Raw genomic sequence first — 13,923 nt, forward strand, 5'->3', positions numbered from 1 at the left:
TTTCCACTGTAGAACAATCTTCTCTGGGCCCTAGCTTTTGATCCCTTTCTATTCCACAGCATTAACCATTTTTGCTTCTAAAATTTCTAGTGTAAACAGAATTATGTTTAACCCTCTGGGACACATTGTCAGATTACTCTTTAGAAAGAATGTATAAAAGTGTATTCTCACTGATAGTATGTACATAAGACTGTTGTTTCCCTAACCTGAACAACACTTGGTAATATTATTTTTAAAACAATCTTTAACTATTGAAAGGGGAAGAAAAAAACCTTGATATCTAATTGCTTTTTTATTTTTTGTACTTCTACAATTGCTGATGCAGCTAAACATTTAAAAATTATGTTCAGTGGTCATTTCTTTTTTGTTTTTCCTCTTCATGGCCTGTGCCATTTTTCTATCAAAGTGCTTATCATTTTGTTATTGTTTTGTCTGAAGTCTTAATGAATTAAGATTATTAACTCTTTTGGAAATATTTTTTTTCTAGTTTGTTATGATATAGTTTTACTTATAAAAGCTTTTTGTAAAATACTATATAGGAAAACTAACTTTTATTTCTTTCATTGGTATAATGTTAAGAAGGCCTTACCCACTTTATGCTTATGCTTTCAAAGTCTTTTTTTTTTAATGTAAACTCTAATCTATCTGAAATATATTTGCCGGCTTTGAGGAAAGGACCTATATTTATTTTCAGATATTGCTGTTTTCCCAATACCATTAATTTATAATCCTAAATTGTACTTTTTAATCAGAAACTATCTTTTCAAATAATAAAATATTTTAAATGTCCTTTAGTCATATTGGAGACTTTATAAGTAGAGAATGGAAAAAAAGAGGGCAATAAGATTTGTCCTTATATTACGTAAAGGAAATGACAAGGACTAGGAAGAATAGACAAAAGAGGCATTGATAAAGAAATACTGATAACCATGTTTATTTGAGAGACTTTAAAAAGCCAAAGGAAGTCTTGCTGGGAAAAAGTAATGTGGTCAGAGGAGCAACTCTTTTATGAGAATGAGAATAATAGTCAAGGTGGTGAGGTGACTAGAGAGAGAGAAAAAAAAAACAAGAATTCTAGAGGCATTGAATGAAAATAGTGGGATTCATGACATAGGCAGAAGTCATTAGGAAAAGGAAAAGGGAGGAGTTGATATCAAAGAGCATGACTGATAGGAAGTTGGTGCCTCACCATAGGAAAAGGAAGTAATGCTGAGTTAGAATCCAAAATGAAAGGCCAAGCGTTCAGTTTTGACCATGCTGTCTTTTAATAGCAAAAAGATTTCTGTATATGACCTCATGTGAAGAATCTTTAAATACTGAATATAATTCCTGTATGTAACTTTGATTTTTAAATTGGTGAAAATCAGAGAGGTGAAAGCAATAGAATACAGTAAATGGTGCTGTACTGTACTTAGTCCTGTCCAACTCTTTACAACCCCATGTACTGTAGCCTGCCAGGCTCCCCTGTTCATGGGGATTTTTCAGGCAAGAATACTGGCATGGGTTGCCATGCCTTCCTCCAGGGGACCTTCCCAACCCAGTGATCAAACTCAGGTCTCTCACGTTGCAGGCGGATTCCTTATCGAGCCACCAGGGAAGCCCTATAAAAATAACTATAGTACAAGGCAAAATATGTAAAGTATGATAAGAGTTATAAGCAAAAGGAGTCAGACTGGAGAGAGATTTTTACCCAGGGGCAAGGTTTTCTTTAACAGTATCTTTTTATTTTGAGTCATTGTACCTCACTCCCATGTACAACTATACTCTGTTATAAGTTTAGGAAAAGATCATCAGATTCCTGTATAAAACTCCAAAATGTCAGACCTGCGAGGGATCCTAGAAGTCAACTCCCATCATCTCATTCCCTTCCTCCAGTATTATTGTTTGTCCTCTTAATGTACAGATACTGTAGATTGGATTACACAGGCTATATCAAGCCACTCTTATTTCAGACACTCAAAAATGAATCCCACTAACTGTACAGCTTCTTCATCCTGATGAGAATGAAGACAATTTTATTGTAGGTTCTTCAGCTCAAAAAGAAATAGCCCCAGTATTATGCAGATTATAATGATTCAGCAGTTGATAATGTCTGAGAATTTTCATGCTCATATTTTACCACTGAATCTAGATAATGAAAAAAGAGAAATAGGGAGAATGTCATCAGAGGGTCAAATACATGGAAAATGATGGAGGAAGTAGTCTGTCTTAAACTGGATAGAAGAATGGTGAAACTGGGACTAGTAGATACAGTGGTAAAATTGCACAACTACTTAAATATCTGGATGCTGATTTAATCCTTTAGCGAGACATGGGAAGGGATGATTTGCTGAGCAATAAAGATACAACAGGGAGGGACTGAGTGTAAAGCCTGAAATCAAAGTTAAAGTCAGAAGGGAAATTAGGAGGGTAGATAATGTTTTTACTTTCATACATTTCTAGTTAAATGCTAGAATGATACATCTAAGCTAAGAGATCAGTTCACTTCAGTTCAGTCGCTCAGTCGTGTCCGACTCTTTGCGACCCCATGAATCGCAGCACGCCAGGCCTCCCTGTCCATCACCAACTCCCTGAGTTCACTGAGACTCACGTCCATCGAGTCAGTGATGCCATCCAGCCATCTCATCCTCTGTCGTCCCCTCCTCCTCCTGCCCCCAATCCCTCCCCGCATCAGGGTCTTTTCCAATGAGTCAACTCTTCGCATGAGGTGGCCAAAGTACTGGAGTTTCAGCTTAAGCATCATTCCTTCCAAAGAAATCCCAGGGCTGATCTCCATCAGAATGGACTGGTTGGATCTCCTTGCAGTCCAAGGGACTCTCAAGAGTCTTCTCTGATGGTTGGCAATAAAAGAGAGGATGAAGAATAAAAAGGCAGAGGTGGCCCTGGCCTTGTGAGCAAAAATAACAGCAACACCTCCTGAATCATCGCTGTTACTCTGGGCACCTGTGTTTAATTTGAAGGCCTCCATCCCTCTTACATTATGAGACCTAATGAGATCATGGCTGGAGGTGGTATGACTGAACTTTTTGTGGCTGAGTTATACACATTACTGTTTTATCCCCTAATCTTGGTGATGAAATCATTGTTTCGAATTGAATCAGAGTTTCACTATGGCTGGCATGCAAGTTATTATTCTCAGTACACATTTTCCTCTTTACCAAAAATGGTACTAACAACTTAGGATCCTACTCATCTGTGGAAAACAAAACGGAAAGAATATGGAAATCACTTTAAATCTCCTCTGGAAAATGACTTATAAAAAAGATGTTAACGTCAGATTTCTAAAATTCCAGATTAAATTGTCACTCTTTAAGTAAATTTTAGATTGAAAAATTGTAAATTTTTGACAAAATATATTTTAAGTTTGGGAAACTGGTTAATTATGATATTTCTAAATGCTGGTTTCCCCCTGTCAGTAAAGATAATAAAAATAATAATGAACAAAGGCCATTGTGGCTTATTTGGCTGAGTGTAGGCTCAAATTTAGGATACTAGTACTCTGACTTCACTAAGGTATTATCTTCCACATACAAAACTGGCACAATAAATTAAGCTCATGGAAAGAGGTGACATTTGTTCTTAACTTTTATACTCTTCTCTCTGGTTAGTCTCCTACCCAAGAGCATGAACATCTCCGTTTAGGATGTATGCATGATTTATAAGCATGGATTGAAGAAAATGTCTTTTGACCTCATGTTTGTGGTTTAGATTCTACTATTTGTTAGAAATGTTGAATTGTTGGAAGTGAAATTCAGTGGATAACAGTGGATGCGGGATCTTGTTCTAGCTCCATCATTGCACTTATGATTTTGGAAAACTGTTTTCCTAACACAATGTCTTACTTTCTTCTATAAAACAAAGCACATTGCCTTGAGCATAGCAGGCATTCAGCATATATTCATGACATTAAATACAATAATGTATCAGTCAGGACTCTGGCGAAACTAGCACAACTTCAACTTTGGCTAGCTTCTGCACTGAAGAGAATTTATTGGTTTATATTAACAAAGCCGAGGGAAGTATAAAAGTGGACCTAGCTTCAGGAATGGCTGGAATCAAGCACTCAAATACTTTCAAGACTCTAGCTCCTCCTCTGCATTCTTTCAGATCAGTTAATTCCACTTGACACGGAATATGGCCATCATCAGCTCTTATATCTTTATATACCCTTGTGACCAGAAAGGAAAATATTCCTTTTGCTTATGTTAGATGTAAAAATTCTAAAGCTGAATCCTTCTTGGTTTGGTTGGGATCATGATTCGTACCCTTGGACCAATTAATGTGCCCAAAAAAGTGAGTCCTGCAGAAATATGACACAGACACAAACATACACCTGAAATTGCATATATGAAAGTTCATTGATGACTCTAGGCATGGTATACCTACAGATATGAGATATGTTCTTTTATTAAGACATTTCTGTTTCTTCCCACATTAGCTCTGTAGAAGCTGTTTTTAGGAGTAAAGGAGGTCAAAGCAAGGGATCTCCATGTTTTCACAGACCTGGCTCAGGACTCTACTCCTACTGCAGAGTCTTCAGCACTCCCATGTCTTCTGAATGGATACCTGGGCCATCTCTGCCCTTAGAAGGACAGTAAAGACTTCTGTCTTATGCAGAGCGTGATGTACATTTCTGGGAATGAGGAAACAAATCCCTTGCTCCTGCAGGGTGGTTTATCACCAAACTCTCAATTGAGGGAGAACCTCTCTCAATATAATAATAAAAATGGCTTCTGTATCTTGCTTGTTGTGTGTCAGATGTTGTTAGAAGCTCCTGAGACCCTGTGACTAGCATATCTTCTCTTGGTTATGTTCAGGGTGATAGCTTGAATTTGGCCATAATGAAGTATCTATATCACAAAAACTGGCAAATGCAATGGATGAGGACTCTCCCTCCCACGAGGAGCCAGTTTTTAACATTTACCAGCATGTGGCTTGGAGCTTCATATGTTACCTTGCTTAATCCTCATGAGAATCTCATGATTGGTATTGTTATCCTCATTTTAGAAATTAATTTTTAAAAAACAGAGAAAAAGAAGTTTAAAAACACATAATGGATTGCTTGTTTGAACCTGTTTGCCTGTTGCAAAGCCCATGCACTATACTCTAGAAAGCAGCTAACAGTGGTTTATCTTTTCCTTATGTATATGGAAGCAGTTCTTCTGTTTGTCATTTGTCACATCAACAAACACTGAAATGTTAGCTCTTCTGGGAAGAGGAGGTAGTCCACTGATATAGTGCCTTCACTCTGCTGAAATCTCTGGCTGCACTGAGGGAATGCTTTTCTGTGTTTCTTTCACTTCTTGCTGCAGGTGGTTCATTGGGGACTGGTTGGAATGTAGCAAGACTTGTGATGGTGGGATGCGCACAAGGGCAGTACTCTGCATCAGGAAGATTGGACCTTCTGAGGAGGAGACACTGGACTACAGTGGTTGTTTAACACACCGGCCTATTGAAAAAGAGCCCTGCAACAACCAGTCGTGTCCACCTCAGTGGGTGGCTTTGGACTGGTCAGAAGTAAGGAAATCTGAGGCTGTATGTTTTGAGATGTCTTAACTATCAATACCAAAGCATTTAATATTAAGGACACCTGAGCGTGTGAGCATCTTAGAACTTAACAAGTAAGGACTGCATAACAGTGAATTCGGCCATGTTATATTTTTTTGCTGCTTGCCAGGAACTAAAGGTTTTGGGGGTCAGGAAACTCAATGAGAAACTAGTAATCAATTTGATTAAAAACAAGCCTGAAGTGAATTTGAGAGACTATTATAGTGAGTTAAGGTATATATGTATATATATATACATATATATATATACCTTCTGTATATTTTTCTCTTTTTTTTTCCTTTTTCTTTGCTATTATTGAGCAGCATTTATAGGCTCAAAATAAGTGATATGTTTATCTTTTTTTCAAAGTAATGTTCAAGCCTAACTATATAACTCTTACATATGAATTTGTTAATTGATTATCACATGTTATATATCTATGCTGCTGCTGCTGCTGCTAAGTCGCTTCAGTCGTGTCCGACTCTGTTCGACCCCATAGACGGCGGCCCACCAGGCTACCCCATCCCTGGGATTCTCCAGGCAAGAACACTGGAGTGGGTTGCCGTTTCCTTCTCCAATGCATGAAAGGGAAAAGTGAAAGTGAAGTCGCTCAGTCCTGTCCGACTCTTCGCGACCCCATGGTCTGCAGCCTACCAGGCTCCTCTGTCCATGGGATTTTCCAGGCAAGAGTACTGGAGTGGGGTGCCATTGCCTTCTCCATATATATCTATATATATTTTAATTGCTTCAGTGGAAGAAATATGGAGTTGAGGGTTATAACATATCAAAAAGTCAAATTCAGATTTTATTATTACCTCCACTTACATAATTAATGAAGAAGATCTGACTAAGATAATATTTTTCTGGCATACATGTAAAAAGTCAAATATAATCCCAAACCCTCAGAGAAATAGTCTTATGAAAAATGAGGTAAGAGGTAGAGTTAATTGACTTTTCATTCTGCATGAGACATACACATATACATATTGTACCATTCTCTACTTTTCCTAAAGAGGAACTGAATCTTTCTCAAGTGTTGTTTAGTGTTAGAAAGGATGAGTATCTGGCTATATAACTAAAGATCATTTTTCTAAGTTAGCAAAACAGGATGCATTTCCTGCTGGAAACATAGTGGTACTTGCTTTAGGTATTTCCTGTAGATCTCATAAGTTTGTGAAAAAAATAAACAAAAATAATTAAACATTGTTCTTTAGGAACGTATGGATGTTAACTTTTCTCCCTGTGAATCTTACTACTTGAGTAGCCTTATTTTGCTAGAGGGCTAGGGTTGAAAGAGAGATTGTGTTTAAGATGGTACATGGAAATGGAGATTCTGACCAGTTGTGGTTATCTGTGGAATCTTTGGGAGAAGTTGGGAGTGTTCTCCCAAGTTTCCTGGCCATAGTCCAGCTTCAGTAATTATATTCTGCCTAACTTTTATTTGTGTTTCAATCAGATGTAGAGATATTCCTGGTATTATTCACTCAGTGGTTATGGAAAAGGTATGAACTCTTCTGTTACCTACAGTGGATGGATTAACTCCTAAATTCATTTGGAAGATAAAATCCATTGATAAAGAAGAGACATTTTATGAAATTGTACATGTTAGTAGTTGTTTTACTTGCAAGTCAGTACCCAAAACCCTTGTAGAAATTCATAAATAGTTGTCAATAATGATGGCAACATTGTTACTGGAAAATCATAATGGGAGACCTGATGATTGGCTGCAATGTTTGAAGGGTTTTAGGCCAACTCAATAAGTATAATTGGGTGCTTTCTAACCTTATTGGGATAGGGACTAAGGAGAATTCAAAAGACTCTCATAAACTTGGGAAAATAAGGAATATCTATGAAACAACTAGAGAATAACATAAGACTATGTTTAACACAATGATGGATTGTATAAGTGATACAGAAATTCAGAAGCTAAGAAGGTCAGAATAGCCTGGAATAGAATCAGAAGGCTTTTTAGTTGATGAGAGTTGAACTGAATATTGTAGGAGTGTAAAATTTGAAGAAGGGAAGAGAACTGAGAAACTGGAAAAGTATTCCTGATAAGAGAAACAACTGAACAAAAATACAAAGAATATGTGGTGAAAGTAGGGTGGGAGGAAAGGATTTGTTTTAAAGAATAAATGGAAGATAAGATCGAAAAAGTAGTGATAGGTTAAAGGCTTGAATACAGAACTTTATACCACATCATTCTTCTGCAAAAAGTAGAGAAAAAGATAAGTTCAAAAACTAGAAAAAAACTTCTGCCAATCACTAAAACAGCAAAACCTTCTCATGTGCAGACTCACTTCACATTAGTCTCTGGACCTACATTTTTCTTTGTTATTATATTTTTATTTTAACATAAAACACCAAATATTATCACCTTAAAAAATAGATTGTGTAAACTACTGTATATTTCCATTTCAAATACCATTTTAAGATTTTCTTCCTAATTCAACCTCATGTAAGTTGTAATTACCCTACTCTTAGCATTTCGATTCTCATCTCTCCAGTCTTATAAGTGACTTGCTCAAATGGTTCTATGAGGCTGTTAGGCACTCCTGGAAGCTGCCTGAAGAAATATGTGTAAGTGAAGGGGACTTCTAATCACATGTCTGCTATCTCTTTAAGATGGCTGAGTCAAAGCTTAGGGTAGAGAAGCAGAGCCAAAGGCATGGACTACAAATGTTGGGACTATCACCGCCCTACCCCACCCCCCAACCCCACCCGACCCCCACCCCCTCCAAAAAAAATTAGTAGGCTATTGTCTCTCTACAGGCAATGCAGGAAAACTATTCTGGGGTAAGCATGAGTCAGGAAATCCTGCCATTACCATCTCAAAGATTCTAGTTGAACATCATCAATACCATCATGTTGATCTTTTGTTCTGGAGGAGAGATGATTTTTGCCCCATTCAGTCTCTCCTGTGTATTTTCCAAAGGAGAGGGTGTACTCTCACTCTTCCACTTTCCTTTACCACAAAACCTACCTCTTCTCTAGATGAATTAAAAATAAGTAAAAGTAAATAACATTAAGTGAAAAAATGTTTGAGTAGCTATGGAGAACAAAGTGAGAACAAGGAGCTTGATCTTCCCAGAGGAATGTAACATCTCCCACTAATGAAAAGAGGGGGTCCCAGCAGAAGAGCAGGCAGTGTTCAGTCTCTTTCACTTTACTTTTGCAAAGATAATTTCACACAATATCTTTCTGACACACCCATGAAAACTTTCCTCCTCTTTCTGCCCCCTTCCCACTTCCAACTATCAGCTGTCTGAGCTCTGCTAATCACAAGGGTGAGGTTCAACTGGTGAAAACATGTTGCAGTAAGAGGAATGTACCCTCTGACCTTTTTCTTTTCTTTGCCGGCTGCTCTCACATAAAATTTCCATTGTTGCAAAGCCAGGAACCATTTTCCCCATCAGTGAATCCCACCCCATGCTTATGGCAAAAAAAAAAAAAAATTCAACCAAATTACCTTCGTGGAAAATGACTTTTCTGCAGTCTTTTGTGGAACTAATGAAGCTATGGCTTTCCCATTTCCTACAATCTAGCCTCACTCCTGGGATCACCCATGCTATGTTGGACTTAAATGGCTTTGTTTTTGCCCTCTCTTGGCCTGTTACTCTGAAAGCATTGCTGTGTACTGTGGATGGGCTCCAGCAATCCTTAGCCATTCTTTTGATGTATAAGAATGGTTTCTTTTGACTCCCACAGAGTACCCATTGAAAAAGGTCTGTTTCTTGTACTTATTCTTCCACAAGTGGATGACTGGCATCATACTCAATTGACTTTATGGGGTTTACATTTAGGTAGCATTACTTAAGAAGTATGGGGTGGGGGGAAATCTACCTCCAAGTCATTCTTTGTTTTAGTAGATACTTGTGCTATCACCGTGTTTACTCCTAGGTTCTACTCTGGTGCCATAACTAAGTAAATTAAACCCACTTATCCAGAGAGAATTCAGTCTAACGCCCAAATGTTAATGTTTCTATCCTTTATAAGTGATAGCCAAATTATTTTCCCTGGTGTGGTTTCAAAATTTTTTCTGCAAAATGTGTTTTTGCTTCTTAATCGTAAAATGTTAAACTGAAGTACAAATGTATCTCGTAAAAATTACCATCTATATCCAACTGAGATGAGAACAAAAAATAAATGGTCTGATCAGATTTTAAATAATTGTGAGATTCTGATTATATGAATAAAAAAAGAAAAATAGATATTTATCTGCAATAAGGAGAAATAGTGAGAAGTAAGTTTACTAAAGATTCATTCTCCACTGAATTACCTTCCATCCAGCTATTATAAGAATGAATTGAATGGATTTTGATATTTATAACTAGACTTTAGTCTAAAAAATTACTTTATTACTGAACTAAGTATTCAGTTTCTAATTATTTCTAATGAATTTTACTGCATACTCAAAAAATGTGCAAAAATATGCCCTTTACATGAGTATAGACTAATATTGTCTCTAAAAAATGCTCTGAATCATTCATGATTAATTTACTGCCTACTAATCATATGCATAATCATGGTTACTCTTGATTTTCTAGGATTTCTTATTTTTGGGGGTAACTAAATAAAACTGAGGCTGTCAGGTAGATAAACATCTTTATTCATCAGAAGGCTAGAGAGGAGAAGATGAAATGTAGCTTAAAGAAAGAAGAGGCACAAAGTAAAAATAAAAACAAGCTGAGGGATGTCTCTGCTTGAGCATCGCTGACATAAGATCAGAAGAATTTGCAGGATGAAGCCCTACTTAAATCGAAGCTAGTCTAAGTGACATCCTTGTGCCTTTATAATTTTTTACAAGCAATTTTTAAACACTTAATTTTATAATCACCCTCTAGAAGAGTTGAGATTATGACTATAGACATGTAATATTCATGGCTAGATCTTCAGGGCTTGGGGCCATTGTATTCATTGAATCTTAATGTAGTTCTCAGTAATTCACTATTTTGAGAATCCAATTGATTATCTCTTTATTTCCAGTGCTATAGGATAGAATATCTATGGCTTATTTAGTGGAGCTTGGGCTATAATTCTCTAAAATTATTTCTTGTCTCAATAGAAGATGTTGTATGTTAAGCTTTGCATATAACTTCACATTGTCCCACAGAGGATTTGTACATTTATCTTTCAGATCATTGTCTTTTTCAGAACCGCCATGTGAATTTATCTGCACTACTCAATACTTCAGCTTCCCACTAGTAAAATGAGTGTGAAAACAGCACTTTGTGAGGTTTCTGTGAAGATTAGGTAGATTATGGTATGCAGAGGGCTTAGAACACTTAATAAATTTCAGTGTTGCTTTCTCATTTTATTCTTCTCCCTATTGTCATCGATCTCATTTGTTTCGTTTTGTCTTTGGTTCCCTGGGACTTCTCAGACACAAATGAAAGAATCGTCTGTCTTTGCGTTGTCTGCTTCCCCTAATTGTAAACAGGACTTTGGCACAGGCTCTTAGGGAAGACTGCTAGATATCACTACAGTGTTCAAAGAAGAGCAGAAGCTTCTTGCTACTGTAAAAAGATATTAGAATAAACAAGAGACTTATGTCCCAGGCTTTAATTAACTTTAGTTTTTAATTGAACTATCATTGATTAACAGTTTTGTGCAGATCTCTGCTATACAGCTGAGTGACTCAGTTATACCCATATAGACATTCTTTTATCTGAGGCTTTAATATATATACATATGCTTTTAAAATATGAAGAGAGAAAGAGAAAGGCTTGAGTGCATTTTTCAATAAATTTTCCCAATATAGAAAATTAATCATAGCCTCAAAATATTGACTGAACACTAAACTGAATACTAAATACTAATTGGAATTCCTGATACATCCTATATGTCTCTGCTCATATCCCTAAAGTCTGAAGTACCCCTCTGTCCTTTTGTACTTCACCTAATTTATTTTTATAATAATTAATACTTATGTATTCATGAGACTTTGTTTCTATGAATGCTAAGAGCTAAAGTATGGATTAGACTGGAAGCCTTAGAATTTAGTTCCAGCTCTACAATTTGCTATCTGTTTAACCTCAATTAAGTTGTTTAAGCTTCCTGTAAAAGGCTCAAAAATATATATGAGAATAATGTATTGAACGTATTTTGTGAACTGTGAAACTCTAGTGGAATATAAAGCAGTAGGATTATCATTATCAATAATAATATTAAACATTAAGAGAATGACAGAAATTCTCTAAGGCTGCGTCTTCTAACACTGATAAATGGTAGAAGAGACTTGTGTGAAGTCAAGAGGACCAAACACAAGTGGGGCAAGCTCAAGAGACTCAAATCAGGGTTCTAGTCATTCTACAGAATGCATGATTGCAAGATAGTGTCGCGTGTCTTAGTTTCTTGACATATAAATTAACACGGTTGTGGTGAGGATTAAATGAGATAATATATACAAAGTTCATGATGTAGGGTCTGACATCCAGGAAACACTCAGTAGGTGTTAACATTATGTCTGCCATTTAATCGCTGCATGTCTTTGTACCAACCACTTACCCTAAGGTTGTTTCTTCCTTTTAAACATAATTGTCATCTCACAGGATTTTTGTGAGAACTTTGTGAATTACAGCACTTAGCACAGCACTTGATGCCTATCCCTTCTCCAGCGGATCTTCCCAACCCAGGAATTGAACCAGGGTCTCCTGCATTGCAATCAAATTCTTTACCAGCTGAGCTATTAGGGAAGCCATTAATATCTAGAGTATTTATTAAATGGTGGCTGCTATCATAATTACCATTATTAATAGCAGCAGTAGTCATAGGAGTAAGTCTCCCCATGTGGCTCAGTGGTAAAGAAACCGCCTGCCAATGCAGGAGATGAAGGAGACTCAGGTTTGAACCCTGGGTCAGGAAGATTTCCTTCGAGTAGGAAATGGCAACCCACTCCAGTATTCTTGCCTGAAAACTTTCATGGACAGAAGAGCCTGGCAAGCTGCAGTCCATGAGGTTACAAAGAGTCTGACACAACTGAACACACACACACAGTCATAGTAGTAGCAGCAGCAGCATTAGCTTTATGCCTATTGAAGTGAATCTGGAAAGGTAAGCAGAGCCTTCCTATCAGTGTATAGTAAGCATATTTAAAGAGTTTGAGTTTATGTCTTGAAGACCACTGTATGATTTTTTTTTTAAATCAAAATAGAACATAATCAGATATGTCCTTTAGAGAGTGGATTGAAGTAAGACAAGAGCAAGAAACAGGAGACCTGTTAGAAAGTCATTGCAATATTACATGCAAGAAGTGATGTTTGTTGGTAGGAGGGTTAGTGGCAGTGGAGACAGACAGAAATCAACAGATGTGAGAGAGGTTTAGGACTTTGGTTAATAGAATCTAGTGATTGATTATATGGGTAGAATGAAGCTGCAGCTGGACAAAAGGATGTTGACTTGGCTGTAAAACATAATAACAGGGATCAGGAATTTCTCTCTTGACCTCTAAATCCCTAACTAAAGCCTTTTCTGGAACCATATTGGAAAAAACTGGATGTTATTCTCCTTCAACTGTATCTTAATTAAATGTTTTCTAAGTTAGAGGAAATGCACTCTGTTACTACATTCATTGTGATGAAGGGTGTTCATGGGTCCTTGATTTACACATGAAAAATTTGTATTATTTTTCTTTCTCTCTATGACATGTCATCAGTTCAAGATTGCCCCTGACAAAGCCGCTCAGGAGAGTGTACATTGTTCCTTAAGACATTCTCATCCCACAGCTAGTAGGTCTTGATTTACCTAAAAATAAATCAAAACCATTATCTTTCCAAATATATTTATATTTTGAAGATATTTCCAAATATCTTTATTGAGTGCATTCTCAAAGTCCTCTGTTGGATCCTGAGGATAGGGTGAGGTTGTATATGAAGATGAAGCAGGGATGAAATAATTTTAAGCTTATAGTCTGATAGGAATGAGAGGATATATGAATTCATAATCATAAAATAGGGAGATGATGACTAGGGGCACACGAATTTATATATTCTTACATTCTCTGTAATGTTACTTATTCTTATGTTCACATGTCTATCTCCTGCATTAAAACCGTGAGCTCCTTCACTGACTTATTCATTCTTAGGTCTCCTCTCCCCCTACAGTCTACACTACACTATAGTCTAGTGTAGTTCCTGTAGGAAATTTGGTAGTAGTTTTTGAATGAAAGACGTAGAAACAGGGCTTCAAAATATTGTGGGTAAGGGTCTCACTTCACTGAGAAGTACAGATTTTAAGGAAAGGTTCAGATGTTCAGGGGAAAAAGCTGGAGGACTTCAGTCAGCCACCGCGTTGAGTAGGTAACTCCTGAACAGTAACTCTAGAGCACTCCAATTAACTTCAAAAAGAGGTAAATAATAGACTTTGTGACAGGAAGAA

At 36.9% G+C, this 13,923-nt stretch overlaps 1 protein-coding gene across 1 annotated transcript in view; it reads left to right on the forward strand.

The window, feature by feature from the left end:
- The window catches only part of ADAMTS6 (ADAM metallopeptidase with thrombospondin type 1 motif 6), a 274,203-nt gene that overhangs the window by 236,062 nt on the left and 24,218 nt on the right, over positions 1 to 13,923 (forward strand). The window contains exon 21 of the mRNA XM_055554447.1: positions 5,313 to 5,517. Coding sequence (XP_055410422.1) covers positions 5,313 to 5,517 — 205 coding nt within the window. The remainder of the gene's footprint in view (positions 1 to 5,312; positions 5,518 to 13,923) is intronic.

Source organism: Bubalus kerabau, chromosome 18 (assembly GCF_029407905.1).
Source record: "Bubalus kerabau isolate K-KA32 ecotype Philippines breed swamp buffalo chromosome 18, PCC_UOA_SB_1v2, whole genome shotgun sequence".
Taxonomy (NCBI): domain Eukaryota; kingdom Metazoa; phylum Chordata; class Mammalia; order Artiodactyla; family Bovidae; genus Bubalus; species Bubalus kerabau.